This window comes from Geospiza fortis, unplaced genomic scaffold (assembly GCF_000277835.1).
Source record: "Geospiza fortis unplaced genomic scaffold, GeoFor_1.0 scaffold11, whole genome shotgun sequence".
Taxonomy (NCBI): Eukaryota; Metazoa; Chordata; class Aves; order Passeriformes; family Thraupidae; genus Geospiza; species Geospiza fortis.
In genome coordinates, this window is record NW_005054304.1 from 5,889,675 (window position 1) to 5,907,335 (window position 17,661).

General features: G+C 43.2%; 1 protein-coding gene across 1 annotated transcript in view; it reads left to right on the forward strand.

Annotated features, from left to right (window-relative positions):
* ADGRL3 (adhesion G protein-coupled receptor L3) overlaps positions 1 to 17,661 on the forward strand; it is a 482,184-nt gene that overhangs the window by 336,645 nt on the left and 127,878 nt on the right. The window contains 1 exon segment of the mRNA XM_031066355.1: positions 12,205 to 12,285. Within this exon segment, the coding sequence (XP_030922215.1) occupies positions 12,205 to 12,285 (81 nt within the window).

Genomic DNA, 17,661 nt, shown 5'->3' on the forward strand with positions numbered 1-17,661 from the left:
TTAGGACATCCCTGGAGGGAAAGCACAATGAAAGCTTGAACTCCTGCACAAAGAAGTCACCTGTGCCAAGGATCTTTAACACACTTTGAAATGGCAGACTGGCATAGGGAGCAGCACAGCCACCTTCATCTGTGGCATTCTTTTCCGTCCATAGGGGCTGTAGAAGGGAGGTGAACTTTTGACTGAGGCTTTCCCAGTATTCAGATGCCTTGCTAAAGGGCTTACAGCTAGATTTAGAAAGCTGAATTTATACTGTTCTGAAGGTGTCACTGCCATGCTGGGGTCACAAGTACTTCCACACTGGAAATTTTCTGTCTTTATTTCTTCTATTTCTTTTCTTTAAGCAGATTATGCTGCGTTAGAATCCCTCTGCAGCAAGTGGGCTAGTTTGTAATGCAAGTTACTGAAAGCAAAATATTCTTTTATCAGATGCTTGTGTACACACAATTCTTGCTGTAGCGGTCACCGAGCCATTCAACCAATGTTACTTGAAACTATGATGTCAATCAGAGTTGGAATGGCTGATGTTACTGAGACTGCCTTCAATCCCAAGGTGCCAGCCCAGAAATCATACCTCCCTCTGAGTGTCCCTAAAGCCACTGAGTGCTGTTAGATATACTCCTACAAAAGAAGGATTATGCTCTGTTCTTTCTCTGGTCCATATTAAAAAAACCAAGAAACACTTTTCCATCCTGGGCTTCTAAACAATGAGGTGGTCATTACTGGAGTTCAGTGTGAGGCTAATTCTGTAGAAGTTAGAATCCCACATAGGGTCAGAAATATGGGTGTTCTTCCTTTCATGCTTAGGTCACAGGAGGGTGAAGAAAGAGCTTCTTGTCCCTCATAAGAAGCCAGGTTGTCCAGATAATTGAAGCTTGGATTTGTCAGTTCTTCAATCAAGAGATTATTTAAGAAACCTAAATGCAAAGTTAAGGGTTAGCCTGTTAGAGGAAGTTTAGCTTGAAGTGGTGGTCAGGGCCAGTATATATGAATATGTAAATCTGCACATTCATTAAAGCAAGTAAAGGATTGTAGTCTAAAGGGAAGAAAATATTTCTCTTGCATTGAGATATTGGGTGATTGTGTTTCAGAGGTGATGGAATGTATGACTAAGGACAATTTGAATGCTGTCTGTTATAAAGGAAAATACCCTAAACTAAAGCTGTATATTAAGTTTATAGCAGCATATTTTACTGCAAAGAAGAGGAGCCTGAAGCAAAACAAACTTGAAAGAGTTTTCAACTGGGCTGAAACGCACAACCTTTTGGGTGTACTTTTCAGACTCTGTAGTCTCATATTCAGTCATGCTGTATGTTTCCTGTAGTCTTTTGGAGGGTCTGACAGAAGTGATGTAGTGTAACAGCCTCTTCCCCTGCACATATGCAGCTAGGTCCTTGGGATGAGGGAATTTGGCAGTGCCTCGGGACCCTTGCCCCAGTGCTGGCAGACAGAGCAGTGCCCCAGCAGACCTGTCTGCTGCCCTTGCAGAAGGCAGACATCAGCATGATTCATCCAGGGCGAGGGAGGCTCAGGCGAGAATTAATTAGTATTATTCAAGGAGTACCAATCAGGAGCTTATTGTTCTAGGCAGTGTGCAAACTTATAATCGAAACTGTCATCCAAAGGCCTACAGTAACATCATGGGAACGAAAATAAGAATAATCCTGAGACATGCTTGAAGGGCTTTAAGGAATGCAGGTCCCAAATACAGAATATCTGATGCTAAAAAATTATATTTGACCTTGTATGAAACATCTGGTCTGTAGATGTTGGCTGTATGAACCTGTGTTCTGTGCATAGTTATTCAGAAGTCTGTGAGCTGGGGCAGTTTCTGACCCATTTCAAAATTCTTATTCCCTGGCCATGAGGAAATAAATAACTGTGGAATGACAGCATGAAGGGAACAGACAGTAAAATCTTCTATGTCATTCCTGACTTTGTGAAGCAAAGAAAAGGGACACAATGAAGTTTATAAAGTCCATAGTTGGCTTTTCCAGAAGCAAAATTCATGAACTACAGACTTCAAATCTCTTTGAATCTATAAACAAGTAATTCTGCTTCAGAAGTCTTAAAAAAAATTTTAAAATGGCCACATTGAGCATGAGTTTCCTCAGATGGGAAAAGAGGAGAAATGAACATCACAATGTTTTGATACTTAGCTCAAAAAACTGGAGAAAGACCCTATAAGCGCAGCAGCAATCACCAAGTTATAAAACTGTGTTATATGCAAAGGTGAAAAGAGTGCAGAAACAACAAAGCACCAAATTATCTTTGCTAAGCACTCTGGGCAGCTTGGCATTGCTTCATTTTAGAGGACTGGAGATTTCTGGAGCTCCCAACCGAGGTGATAGGAAGAGATGCTCTTTTACTGACTGTGACAGGAGCATGCTTAATCTTTCCTATAAAGTGGTAAGAGTGCTCCCAGGATCTGGCCATCAAAAATTGTATTCAGAATTGTCACTGATGCAGAAAGGTTGCAGATATATTCACAGCTAGGGACCAGGTTTAAAAATGCTTTGATTTCATTTTCTTTGGGCTGAGGAAGGGGAAAATTATTCCTAATGATTATTTTAAAAAAAAATCCAGTAAGGCTTTCTTTGGATGGCTGATCCAGCAGTTTACCTGTTATTGGCATTGGAGATGAACTCAGGCCTATAAGCTCAGCTTCCTGTGCTGCTCATGTCTGCACCCAAACTGTATTGACTCTGTCCTCAGTGGCAGGCAGAAAGTCCATATGCAGTCACTATATATATGAATTAGGGAAACTGTTGTGTTCAGACCCTGTGTCTGTGTGCAATGGGGAGGTGCAGGAGACTTCTGAGACCTTCCTCTTCCTCTCACAGGTTTCTTCATCCAGCTAGGTTAATGATGAACAGTGCAGCAAAAGCAGACGATCTCCCCTCTTCTCCCCCTTTCCCTGACATTGAACTGAAAACATGGATTCTTTAGGAGGCTTTTGATTGAGAGAGAAAACATGAAAACAGAGAGGAAGTCTGTCAGAGCTGGATCAATTTGCCCAAACAGCTCAGTTTTTCAGCTGACAGCATTTTAGCACTCAGAGGGGAGTTGTCAAAATCTCTCTACAGGCAGTCATGTCCTTCATGCTGAGAAATACCTTATATTATCTTGAAAGATAAGAAAGAAGAAAAGAAAAAAATAAAAAAGAAGGAAAGACAAGATGGCTTAGATTCCTGTTCTTTTAGGTCACGGAGCATAATACCCACTCTTGTTTCATTTCTTCATCAAATCATGTTGTGTTAATCTCGTTTGCTGCTTGATCACTCCTTTTGAGATGGAATCTGTCTCCTCTTGCAGTGTCCCACTGCATCACTGCTGAGGCTTGGCAGCAGGCAGGAAAGCAGAGCCAGGGAGGCAGCACTGCCTGTCTCAGGGCTCCTTTTGCAGATCAAAAGAAGTGATTAATGCAGTTAGGGTGCACTGACCCACAGGGAAAGCAGATTACTCATCTTTGCACTTCCTTAATGAGAGCAGTTGATTAAAAATACCTGTAATGAAGACGATCCTTTTATGCTTTATTGTCTGACATCCCTTTCTGGGCTGCAGTCACGGTCAGGAATAGTCACAGAAGCCCATGGGAGATAAGATTTAAGGTTTGCATGGTGTATTGGCCACATAGCAGTGGAAGATGGAGCTGATGAAGCTGGACAGGAGGATGCAGGTTGAGAGGCAGGGAATCAGGCTGTAATGAAATGGGGGCTCACAGCAGAAATACATGCAGTACTAGGGAGGTACCATTTGGAAATGGAGAGATATAAAGGTTGGAAAACAGACAAAATTGGAGGGGACATCTGCTGTAGGCTATCACAAATGGAGGCAGGGGAGAGTGACAAATTCTTGGACCACATCACACAGTATCTGAAACCACGAGACACTTCAATTACTGTCTCCAGGCTGGTGACTCACAGATCTACCTGTCTGCTCTGGACTCATCTCCTACCTCATAATCCAGCATCTCAGCTGATTTCTCTGACAAACCCCCTGGATGCTTTGCCACTGAAATTTAAGCTCAGCATGGCAAGAGCTGCTGCCTGATTTCTTCTTCTCCCCCACTGCTCCCCTTTCTGCATGAACAAGAGTGGCATAAGTAAGAGAGGGACAGCGCTGTGTCCCAAGCTCTGCCTGCGAGGAGCTGAGTGCTGTAACGCATTTGGCTTTCATTAAACCCCTTGACCTGGAGCTGCTCTTTAAATTATGCTGGCAGGTGAATTTAAAGCTGTCTGAAAGGCAGTGAAGGAAGGTTGCAATTGGTGGGAGTCTCCCTGGGGCAAGGAGAGAGTCTGGTGTGAGAATGGAGGGGCTGTCCAGATACAATGCCACTCCTGTTCCCAGGTGTGGCTGTATGTTATGGTTAAACTGATAGCTGTCCCCATCCCACCCCTGGCTCTTCTATTCTTGCCCTTTCCTTTGCTTCAGATCTGGCACTGCTGCTGCAGCAGCCTGAATTGGTTCTGCTCATTGAGCCAGTGGAAAAGTAGTAATTATTGTTTTCAGTGGGGCATTTTCCATCAGATCTGCTCTGCCTCGCTCTGTGCTTGCCTTAATTGCCAGATCTGCTCCAAGAGAGGAGATGGGAATGCCTGGCCATGTCACAGGGGAGAGAGGAGAGTGCTGTGAAATGGTTCACTAATACAGGAGGCTGCAGCCTTGATTAAGAGCTGCACCCAGCTACAAGAGATGGGGAAAAAAATAAATAGTCAGCAATATTCCTTCCCCGAAAAGAAAGGGAAAACTAAAGCAAAATCTTCTGATTATGGGATCTGCTGCTCAGCATCTGATAGTGTGAGGTGGACAGCCCTGAGGAGATACTTTTCAAAGCAGTATAAGGAATGATTTTGCCTCTGCAGGAGATAGACTGGATGGCTTTGGCTGGGTTTTCCCTAAACTTCTCTATCCCAAGTATTTTCAGGCACACCTGATGCAGAACAGGCTGGGCTTGACCCACTGAGGAGGTTGGGAACATCCTGTTTGACTTTTGGGGCAAGAACAGAGTAAGGACAGCAGGAACTGGCACAGAGCTCTTCATATCAGATTCAGTCTCTGAGAGGTGGCTAAAAAATCTTTCTGGGTTTTACTGTATTTGCCATTGCTAAACCTGCTCTGGGTGGTTTGTGACCAATATTTGTCATCTGCTCCAGGGCTCTGAGGACTGCATTGCTCCAACTCCCTCTGATTCCTCTGCACCAAAATCCTCCTCCTCCTCTCCCATGTTTTTCAGTACAGGTGGCTGATAAATCGTATTTCATAGCACAGTGAGCACATCTGGGAGGGGAGGAAAAATTCAACATGTCATGTTTCTTTAGCCTGCTGGGCAAGCCTGTGGGGAGACGAGCTCAAAAAAAGTGCAGCCCTGGAAGTCAGGTCCCTGCTTTGGGCACTGGGGAAAGCCAGGCCTAGATGCAGCCTTGTTGCCATATGGTGGGGGGACAGGGAAGACAGGAGATCTTTAACACAGTTTAATTATCATGGCACGTGTGAAATATTTCCCAGGTTTTTTAGTTCTTCTTCCTTCCCAGCCTTTCTACCAGGCTCTCATACCACAGTGTAGATTTTGGGGTGTGCACTGCAGGGTGCAGAGCATCACTGGAGCCAAGGTGCTGCTAAATTCAAATGTTTTGAAGTCCTTAATAGAAGGATGCGGTTTATCCAAAAATAAGTTATGATGATCGCACATCAAAATGAGGAATCTTGGTATGACTTTAAGAAGCTCATTCACCTCTGACTTCAGCTGGAACACGAGCTTCTGAGTCCTAAATACTCCTTGGAAAATACACATCTGCCACTAGTGAAAAGCTTCCAGTTGTTTTAGTTGCTATAGTACTCAGGTTTTAGCCCATTCCTTTGGCATTATTTATGTCGTTATTTTCTCCTGTATCTCAAACCTAGCCTTGGTGCTCTCAAGTAATGGCTGTCACATGGGGGACAGCTTGGTCATCAAAAAGGGTCACTTTGTCCTTCCTCTCATGGGTAGAACTGTTTGTTGTGACAAATTAAAAACAGGAATAGTAACACCTCAGAAGAGTCTAGGCCAGCCTCTGCTCATGCAGGCATGCTGCCAGATGCTGCTTTTGGATTTGCATTTTCTCTAAAGCATGAGATGCATGTGTGACAGGGACTTAGCCAAACATCTCCCCAGTTTACCCCTTTCCCCGCATCCTTCTCTGAACTTTCTTCCTCGCATCCCAGGTTTTCTTTGCATTTGCCAGCTGCCTTGACTGAGCCTGGAGTTTGCTTTAGCACTGGAAAACTCAGCCATAGCCCACTGAAGTTGCTGGTGTTGGTACCCTCTTTTTTCAGCAGGCAGATGTGACAGGAGCCAGCTGTCCCTCACAGAAGCCACTGCAGGTACCCTGCTCTGTCCTGCTGCAGTGCCTTTAAGCTTGAGATAGTTCCTGGTATGAAATACAAGAGACAAAATGGCAAGGGAGCAGACATAACGTAGCCAGAGAGCTCCTCCTGGAAAAGAGGGTTTTCTTGTACTCAGAAGCAGCCAGGGCTTCGAGGGAAGCACAGGGAAATGACCGAGGGAAGAGGAGGGGAGAGCGTGAGTTGCTGCTACCCTAAGGAGTTAAAAGGGCATTGAGAGATGAAAGAGAGATGTACAGATGAAAGAGAGAGACTCCATAAAAGGCCATGAATAAATGAAGCAGTGGACAGAATCTGTGCTAACTCTGACACGTCTGAGGAAGAGAATGGCTTTATAAAAGCTTTATTTAAAAAGAAGGCTTTTAGTGCAAAATGGAAAAGGGTGGGCAGTGAGGGAATGGTGTTTTGTAAATGAAAGGCAGACAAAAAGGCTGCCAGGAGAAGTCTGAATATTTGCAGAGTAATAGGTCTGAATTAAATTTGTTTAATGGCATGTCAAAAGGGTTTGTTAACAAGCCCACCAGCTTTTTAATTTCTCTTTTCATATGTTTTTATATATGCCTACATATTATGGGATTCAAAAAGAGGGGAGAAAAAAGGACAAGAAAAAAATTAACTAGTTTTGAAAATGAAAGAGGATGAGAGTGATGATCCTAGGAAGCTACACTCCAACAAAGTATGTGTAGTCTTTTGCTAGAGAATAATTTGGATTTTTAAAAAAATCATGTTAACATTTACAGAATTACATAAATGTTCCCAAAAAGTAATGTTGTATTTTATAGATCAGATCATCACAGACAAACTAGACTGCTTTTAAAAAATATTATTTTCAGTTACATGGGGAGAAAAAGCCACAGTATGTAAAGAATATTTTATCTGTAGAGCTGTTAGTAAAATTGTCATTATATTTTCCAAGCATTTTCCTCAGAATATGTATTTTGCATACCTAGTATGTGTCCATCCTATTGTTATTTTTTTAAAAAAGTAAAAATCTGTGAAGAACTGAAATCAGAGGCTCAGGAATGGATATGTGGTTTCATGGGTATTACCTAATTAATGATCCAAGCAAATGGACTAACAGATGAGGGATTAAATCCATGGAGGTGGCTGCATTCAGAGGTGCAGACAAGAGGGGGTGTAGGAGAGGCAGTACCTGGGAACACGGGTCATCAGAGATACCAGCACGAAATTAAATTAAATCCTCTGCATGAAATGCTGACTAGCTTGTCTAAAAAAGGATCTTGGGAACTGGTGAACCTGTGGAAGACAAAAGAATGCTAAAATAGGCTGGAAAATGGGTGGAAATCTGAGTAATCTGACATGACAGCAAAAACAATGTGTTGCAGTGATCGCCTCTGGATAAGGACAGCAAAGAAAAGGGACTCTCATCCCTTGAGAACAAAGAGTCTGAAGGATGTTTGTTTAAAAAAATATATATCTCCTGGTGGCTTCTCACTGCTGCTGCTGGATCTGAGTCAGGTGTGGGGCAGAACTGCAATTCAGATGCACAACTATCCATACCCACCGTGGGCACTGAGCAAAGGAGCAGCAGGGAAAAGGAAGAGCCATTCATTCAGGTGACTGTGGTTGTCTCCATGCATCACCAGGGCTTTAGGAGACAAGTCACCAAATGTTTTAAAAAGTTTTAAAAGGCCTTTTAGCCTGGTAAATGTTGGTAGTTTTTTTCCTTTGCTTTTGGGGGTTTGAATCTTTCAGTCTTGTGTTTTCTATTCAGGTTTTTCTCTTTGATAGTGAACCGGAAAAATCTCAGGTATAAAATGAGCAGGGGCCAGGCACAAAAGTTTCCTAAGTGCACACATGACAGTATGCATTGTATCTAGAAAAATCAAATGTCACCAGCCCTGGAAATTTGGCCCAGGATCAGGAGGAAGGCCTTCCCTCTCAGGTGCTACAAACAATGGGTATCTTCCAAAAAGGATCAGAAGGAAGTGGTTTTAATAGATACACGCATGAGACTTCTTTGTTGCTACTTTTCTTGGTTAGCCCATGCATTTGCAGATTTTTTCTGTAGTTTTATATCATTGCATCTGTAGATGACTAAATCACTTAGGGGCAGATTTTTGAAGATGTGTGGATGTTTATTTTCTGTCTATGAGCATCCAGATCCCTTTTTTAAGAAAACAGTAAAGAAAAAAAAATCCCTTAGGCCAAGCTATTATGTTTCCTTCAGTCTTCACAAAACATTATCTTTGTTCTTTTAAGTTACTGGCTTTTTAAAATGTGTTGTATCTCTCATGTGTCAGACCCGAAAATAATGGCCAGTCAAGCACTTTTTCTAATTCACAAACATCTTTCTCATTTCCTCGACCTGAGGAGGGCATGTCACCAGATAGACTTTCAAGGTCATATTCATATTGTTGCTCCCAAAATTGTTTCTACCAAACATGGGGGTTTTTTCACATTGTCACAGCACATGCAGGTGGCCTGGCTGCTGTGAAGACTGCTGGTTTGTGGCTGCCTGTGCCACACCTGTGTTTGCCCTGTCTCACCCAAGATGGGGTTGATATTTAGGCAGTGTTGGCCAGCCCTGCATCCCTGTGTGGTGGTGCAGGAAAAGCAGGTCAGGGACGATCCCCAGCTGTCTTCCAGCCATGGGCACAGGCCTCTCCGGGCAAAGAGGGATGAAGGAAATAGAATGCAACCTGAGCTGGTAGGTGCAAAATTGGCAACTTCATCAACTACTTTGATGATTACATTTGATTGCTGTTTACTTTTCTACCTGGGAGCTGGCTGCAGAAAGGGCAGATGGGTAAAGGCAGGGTGGGACTGGGAGAAGGCCATGCAAGCTGTTCTGGTACAAGGCATGCTTCACTTCCCATCAGCAACAGAGACATCTTGACCTTTGGTATTTTGTCAGAAGTCTCTTTCTTCTTCTTGCGCCACTGTCAGCTCAGACTCAATGTGCAGAGAAAACAGCTGAAGGACTGGAGAGACAGGTGTGGAGTGTTGGAGTGTTTGTGCCTTTTACTTATTTATTTTTAAGGCTCTCACATCCATTTTTTAAAGTGCTTTTCTACAGCAGCTGGAACTGAAGAGAGGGAGTCCCTCATTCCTAGAGCTGGGGCTTGCAGTAAGCACCTGAAACTGCAAAACTGACTCCACAGGGACTGGGAGTTGGCCTCACTTGGGAAAGCTCATTCTGTCAGCCTTTGAGATCAACTTGACCTGTACCAGTGATATCAGTCTCAAAATCTTTCATAGGTACAATAGGTTTGGGTTTTTTTGAATTGAGTGAGTGGCAGCCCTTTTAATGCCATTAAAGCCAAGAAGACCACGTGCTTGTGCACCAGCCCCATTGCCAGGTCTGTCTTCAGACACTTCCCCTTGCCTCCCTTCCCTCAACTGTCTCAAAGGTCACCACTAGCAATAATGGTAAAACCAAAGCAAAAATGTGATTCTGTTGATTAAAAAAGATTCATAAGGTAATAGTGGAGATGCTTTGTTTCTCCAGTTTGAACACACTGATGAATCTGAATAGCAAGTGAGCTGGCATTCAATGCCCAGAAAATGAATCACATCAATTGTTTGCATAGCTTTTTTTGGAGAAGGAATATTAAAATCCAAAGTTTGATTTATTAGCATTGTGAGAAGTGTGCAATGTAACAGAAGTCTAGGTTTTTTTTAGTAGTACGTAGTAGTAACAGAAGTCTGATTTTAATTTTTTTTGGAGTACTGTTTTGCATCAGCAGCAAATAGATAAAAGCTTTCTGCAACTTGCTTCATTTATCACTAGAGAGCATTTGATGCTACTGCTTCCTCCATATAAAGTAAAAGCCTTAATAAAGCAATAATAAGCTTCTATAGTTATTACTCAATTGTAATGAATGTCTAAACAAACTCACAGATGTTTTTTAGTCTTTCATGTAATGTGGGTGTATCTTATTTACTCCAGCCTAGCCCTTTAAGCCTCCAGAATCATTCTTTATTTTTGGTTTGCTCCCAGGAAGACCAGGTGATTTTAAAAAAATCCCAACCAAACAAAAAAAAACCAAAATGCGTGTGTCAGCAGTGTGCCCAGAGCAAGTCCAGCAAAGGGCCATAATGATGATAAAGGGATTGAAGCTTCTCTTTGTGGGGATGGGCTGAAAAGCTGTGAGTATCCAGCCTGGACCAGATCATCCAAGGGATCTTACTGATGTGTATAAGTACATGATGACAGGGAATAAAAAAGATGGAGCTAGGCTATTCTTACAGGCAGATAATGGAAAACCTTTTCTGCTTTTTTCTTTTCCTGTGAGGGTGGCAAGGCACTGGTACAGATTGCCTAGAGAGATTGTGGAGTCTCCGTCCTTAGAGATATTGGAAATCAGACTGGACACTTGCTATGGGCTCTTGCTGCCCTTGAGCTGGGCTAGGTGATTTCCAGAGTTTCCTGCCAAGCTCAGCTGTTTTACATTTCAGTGGCATCTTTGATGCAGCAAATGAGGAGACTGTTCTGTGTTATAAGGGCACTGATCATCCTGCACACTGAGCAGCTCGGAGTGAGAGAAGAATGTCTGCTTGTTTCTGCTGCAGAACCGAGCAGCTATTAAATGATGACTTTTGCTCACTAATGACATCAAATGGGTTTTTAACATGTAAACGAGGAGAGGAAAGCAGTGACTTGTTGTTTGCTATGGGTTTGCCTGAAGCAAATTTCCCATATTAAAGCACTTAAAAGCAAATACAGAATTTATGATGTCTTGGTAGATTTTAAACCTGAATTATGTCCAGTTGTTGTAATGGCTAATAATGCAAATTATCTGAGTCATCCTCAGTGTAAAGCAGTAAATATAACCTGCACATTCAGACACACTTCTTTTTTTTTTTTTCTCTCCTCTTTCTCATTAATATTTTATCTCCCTGAAGAGATGTTTTCAACATATTATGTGCACCAGCATACTGTGCTTGTGGTATTCCTGGATGTCATTACAAAGAAGCCTGAAGACTGTACTGCTGCTCCTCTGCCTGTGACGCTAGCTTGGAAATTGCTTGGAGCAACAACAGCAAGTGTCAACAGGGAGCTGTATTAATTATTTGGAATGTGTCTCTTAAGAGGAATCAACTGCTTTTATTGCAGAACGAATATTACTTGAAATGGGAAGGTTACTCTAACTGTTATCATAATCTATGTGTCATTAACTTCCCATGTTTAGAAGAAGAGATTAACAACCCTGTAAATTGGTCCAGTAAATAGATGAATTATAAAAAAATGTTTTTATTATAAATAGAAGTTTCTCAATATAGTTACCTCCAAATTGCTGGAGAAGGATTGAGTCTTTAGCAACTGAGAAACTGCATGATGGTGTTGAGAACCAAAAAAATCTTCCACTCATGTGAAAGCAATGCTGAGCTCTGAAAAATGATATGTGTGTCTCCTGCAGGTGGGACAAACAGGTGGGATTGTGCTTCATACCATGCTTCCTTCTAAAATGGCTGTGACATAGGAACACTTGTTTCCCTCCTAAAGTGAGATTAACAGATTGAATGGGTTTGTGTGAAATTGGGTTCTCTTCCATAGCATATATATATAGAGAGAGAAAACGTTTCAGGGGAACATGGTGTAAAGTATATGTAGTAGTGGTAAAGCAGGTGTAACTAAAGTTCACCAGAGTACCCCTGTCTGCAAGGAAGAAGTGAGAGATGGGGAAGTGGTTTCAGCTTGTCACCAGGTGCTTCCATAAATGGAAGTTCATTGTGAAAAACACACAGAACAAAATACTTGTGAAGCTGTTTTGAATCCAAATGCTGTGTATTTGACTGTAGCCCTGATAGATCTGTGTAGGAAACAGCAGAACTAAACCACTTATTTGTCCACAGGGCAGGCTCACCACGGGCAGGTTTCCTACATTGCCCCACCGATCCACCTGGATTCGGATCTGGAGAGGCCGCCATCCAAGGGTGAGTCCGTGGGACAGTCTCCATTCCCTTGCATTCCAAACTAGCCACAGCCATGGGTGGATACCACTCACTTGTTCACTGAGCCTCCATGGCCAAACTGTCACCCTCCATCCAAGGACACTCTGGGGAGCAAATTAATTCCTGCAGGAGAGATGTATGTAGGATGACCGTGTCCCATGTGTCCCATTACATAGCTTTGAACATCCCATCACTTCACAGGGTGCTTTGCTGTCCCCAGTGGTTCACTCCTGCAGGGACAGGTTCACCTTAGGTCCTGCCCTCTGTCTTGCACCTTTCCTTCCTAATGGCAGTGCAAAGGCAAAGGGAGCTGCTGGCAGAATGCAAAAAGGCAGATTTCCACTGCCCTTCAGGTGAGTGAAGGTTGTACAATGGTTCAAGCCTAGATTCAGTCCTCATTTCTCTTCCTTGAGGGGTTTTTTTCTAGACTTGGTGACGAGATGATCATTACAGAGGATGAATTAAATTTTAGGTGGGCTGTGATTGCCCTTGGGAGTGAGGCTAGTAGCCAATATGTACAAAGTCCAGAATAGCCCTGCTAAGACAGGTACCTGGCATGGTAGGTATGGTGCAAATAAAGCAATATGAATGCAAGCACTTGATTCCTCTGCCCCATTTGGAAGATCATTCCCTAGTGCTGAGCCCCCAGTGTTTGCTCCTGAGGCCTGGGGAAATGAGGCTGTCCCCAAAGCAAGCATATGTGGTGGTGCAGACTTCTTACACCTCCCTTTGCTCCTTTTGGTTAGGCTGGCCAATATTCAGGCATGATATCAAAGAAAATAGCTTGTTCTTCTTGGAATAAATGATAACAAAGCAAAAATCATACAGGATTATGAAGGGATTTCTTGGTCAACTCTGCAACTGGATATTAACATCAAACCCAGGGAATGTTGTGGAAGAAGAGAATGGGAGGAAGAGAACAGCCAAAGTGTAATAGCATGGAGATATTCTATACCTTAGGTTTAGGGTTTTTTCCCTTTTTCCCACTCTTCAAAGGGTGCTACAGTGGCAGAAAGAGTACCAAATCCACCTGTGTGGTGATTGTCACCATTCTGCCACAACGCTCTAAGGCTGTTGGTGTGTGTTTGTGTCTGCACGTTTCCCTAACTGCTCTTAATTGAAAGATGTGAGGTGGAACCACGTGCTGGGTGGTGCGAGGATGCCAGATTCACAGTTCTCTCTCCAAATCTGGTCTTGCCATGAGTCAGGCTGGTTGTGCACAATCTTCTGGCAGTCCACAACCTCCCTTCAGCTTTAAGTTAAGTACCTTGGGGTTTGACATGTGCATTTGAGATCGTCAGCTTCTTCTAAGTCGTTTGAAAACCTCCAGTTCGGTGGTAAAATTTACTGCCTTGCTTTTATGGCAGAGCACTCTGGTGAGGCAGAGACAGTTATGACTTGCAGGACCTTCTTGCTCTAGTCTGTCATTGAGGTGATGAATCAGAGCTTACTTAGAATAGGTCAATGTAAATCTTTGCCTTGGCATCTGAACAGACTGTAGAATATTGAAGGATGCCGGAACAGCAGCAGGACAGAGAACCTGTGTTTTGCTTTCTCCAAGCTAAACGACTAACAAAACTCTTCAGTGATCTGCTGTTCATGAGGGCAGAGCTACCTCCACAAGATAAATGGCAGTGCCACCAGGAGCAGGGCAAAGTGGGTCAGGCAGAACAGCTGCAGTGCTTGCAGAGAGGGTAAAATGGAGTTTGTCCAACATAAACTGCTACACTGACAGCTTTCACCAGGGCCTCCTCCCCCCTGGTTGAGAGATCTTAAAGAGGAGCTGCTCATAGTGGAAGAACTGATATTACTGCTGCTGTGTGCTGGTAAAAGGACTTGAATACTCTTGTGTAACTTAATAGGAAAGGGCCAGAGAGAAAGCCAGCTCTGGAGGCATCAATCTATTAGCTGGTGACTAGGGGCTGTTAAAAACATAGTAATTGGCACTGTCTCCTGGGGGAAGAGCAAGGCTTTCCTCTGGCCCTGGGATGTGGGATGTGTAGCTCTGCTGCCTCATTTCTAGTCTCAGCATCCAAAATCCATTAGAGTATTGTAATAATGTTTTTTTCCCCCTAAGTATATTAGGCTCATAATTCCTTTTTGTTTGTCTGCTTTTTGTGACACCTTACAACATGCTTGGGTCACGTTCCAAGCTTCATCCACAAGATCTGTTTTAAACAAAGGAGTAAAAAATACCTGTCCTTAAGCTTGTGTTCCTCCATATTTCCTGTACCTGGGTCTCCAAAACTAGAGCAGCATTATGACTATCAGCATAAACCATTAATGCTTCTGGCTACTCCTTTCATGCTCTTCATTTCCCCTCCATGCTTACCCTTGCATTAAGCTGAGCACCTGGTGCAGGCCAACTTTGCACTCAGAGTGGCGAAAAGAAGCAGCCACCATACAGTTTTAATTGTAATAAATGGAAATAGAACCTGGGTAGGACGCTTTAAGAGAAGCATCTTTCCTTCCTGTATTGTCAAAAAAAGATACAGCTTTAGTGCTCCTGTGGGCCTATGCAGTTGCAATTCTCAGCTGACAGATTTATTTGTAACTGCCTCTTCCTTTTCCTTTTTAAAAATTTTATCGCTGGTGACATTTACACACATTGTTTATGCATGCAGGGGATTTTTACCTGCCTTTCAGAGTCCTGACACTGGTGGTGAATAGAGTATAAACTGCAGTAGTTTACTAGTACATTAGTGTCACTGTGCATTACAGGGTAATTACTCTGAGCCACTGCTCTGTGCAGCCACCCGGTAATGACACTGTACATCACTGAATAGAAATGAAGCCTTGAATCAGCATTTTTCATCAAGACACCTCTTAGTCCCCACCCACTTTTTAATTTGAGGCTGTTGTAAATTTAGTTCTGTGTATGAAGCGCTGTTAACTACCATTTTTACGCCTCCTTTCAATCCGACAATTTGGATGTGACTACATGATTTTTATGCAAGTGTTTACACCCTCTTTGTACAGAATAATTCCAGGCACAGCTGAGACCTTAGGTTGTGATATCACAAACTGAAGATTAAACCTGTGTTTAATAATGGTTAATGACAATAGCAAGGAGTTCCATAGATGAGAGTCACACTGATACTCTGGTTTAGAAAGGGATTTTATAGAATTTCATATCTAGCAATAAATTAAATTAAATGTTTATTTAATTTAAAATTAATTTCTCAAATTCTGCCAGGTACTAAAACACGGTAAAGAAGTGAATTAAACACACCAAATATGTGCACTAAAACGATTTATAAAGCTGTGTAGAAGCACATCTTAACCTATATGTGGAATCATATTGAACTTGAAATGTATGCCTGGCATGTAAAGCTAGGCAGCCTGAGGAACTCACCTGCCCTGTTGAGCTGATGTTTTGTAAAGGTTTCCTTCTAAGCTGAAGTCCAGAGAGTAGTTATCTTGGAGATTGATATGCTCGAAGTCAGTACATTTCCTAAACACTAACTGATAAGCAAAACTTTGGACTGGTCCCCAGTTCTAGAAATAAATAGCAAATAAAGGAGGCACAGGAAGTTCTTATCCTTCTGTGCAGATTTCTCTAGCCAGGGAGATTGTTATGGCACCATGTTAAGGCATTGTGGGAGGTTTTCCTGTAAACCTCAGTTATCAGGTTCATATTCCATAAACACAGAATCTGGCCCTAGTCCTTAGACAGCAAACAGGGAACCAGAGGTTTTACTGGGTTTGCGCCTTTCTTTTCCATCTTAGTGGAAGATATCCTTTTGTGCTTTCTTTCTTCAAAACCTGGATCCATTCTGCCATTTCCCCCCCCTTTGCATTTGCAGTCTTTGTGGGAGAACCTTTCCTGAACACAGCAGAAGCTCAGTGAAATCCTATAACCAAAAATAGAGTAGGCTTTTTATAAGTGTGAATTCTGGGTCTTATTTGTTTTTCCCCTCCCAAAGGTCCCAAGAGGGTTGATGGCTTTGCAGATGATGTAGGAGGATCTGACAGCTGGGCTTATTGCACAGCCCCAGTCCTCCTTCCCAGGTCCAGAGGAAGGGGAGTGCTGGGCAGCGAGGCCCAGTGGCACTCCTTGCCTTAATTCAAGCTGACACATGGGGTCACATATCCTGTGCTCACCCAGCCCTGAGACACCAGCTTGCCTGCCTCTCCCTGCCCTGGTCCGGCACTGAGAGAAGTGCTGTCCAGGACTGCCTGCTGTGAGCCAGTGCTGGCCAGGCACCTTCTGTTTCCAGGCTTTTTTATTTTCTGCTGGAGTCCCCCTGGGGAAGGCATTCTCTCAGTTTGGGAGTCTTTTACAGTGTCCCTCTGCTTTACTCATCTTGCTCCTTCTGAGTTAGTGATATGTTTCCAGCTTCTTAAGGCAATATTATTTTCCTCACATCATTCAGGTGGAAGAGTCCAGGGGAGAGGCTAATTTGATGCCTTTAAGCCAAGAAAGGATCATGCAGTGAATGCTATTTGGGGTCTCCTGTGCTCAGGACCCTCATTCCCTTTTCCCTATGCAATTCTGGGGTGCCATGTTGTGTCCTGCTCCTTCTTGGTCATGTACTTTGCTTTTGCTCAGCCTTTTTCTCCAGGATGACATCTCTCAGGGCTTCCTCTTTGTGGCTGCCCTGAGCCCACTAGAGCATCCCCCTCATTCCAGCGTGGGATGTGAGTGCTCATTGCAGGCAGCCAGCACTCTCCTGTTATCCCAAGTGGCTTTTAGGAAAGCAGTGTGTAAGAGGCATGCAGGAAACTGGTGTTGCACCAGTTGGGTGGAAGGGAGGTGACTGTCACCACACCTGCACCATCTGTGGAAAGGTTTTGCGATGACTACAAGCCTCATGTGTACTGTGAATTTGCAGCTGCTTTGTTTCAAAGTCTGTTCTTGAATCTGTCTGCAGAGATTTGCTTGTTGTGTTCCTTTGCTGTTTGTTTGCTTTTCGTTGGAGTTCTGGTTTTTGGTTTTCCCCTTGTGATTGGCAGCCTCATTCAAGGCTGGATCTCCATCTTCAAACAGGTCAACATTGTAATGTGATGGGTTTTGGGCAGGGTGGTAGATGTGGATGCAGGAGGATACAGGAATCTGCTGCCAGATATGGAGCTTGTTTTGGTCCTGAAAATGGTGGAGGAATGGATGAGCTCTGATACAATGTTTTTCTCAGTTTTATGCAGAGCTCTCCAAAAATCTCCCGTTGTGGCTCAGGTCTGTACTGTGATGTCCACCTTTCTGGACTACACTGATGTTCCTAGGGCAGGCAGCTGCTTTGAACATGAGCCGTGCTCCATATTTATTAATTTGTCATTAGGTATCATGTATGGGGCTAACAAGTATCATACCAGAGCTCCTGGAAATCTTGCGGCCAGCCTGACTTCTCTTTGCTTGTT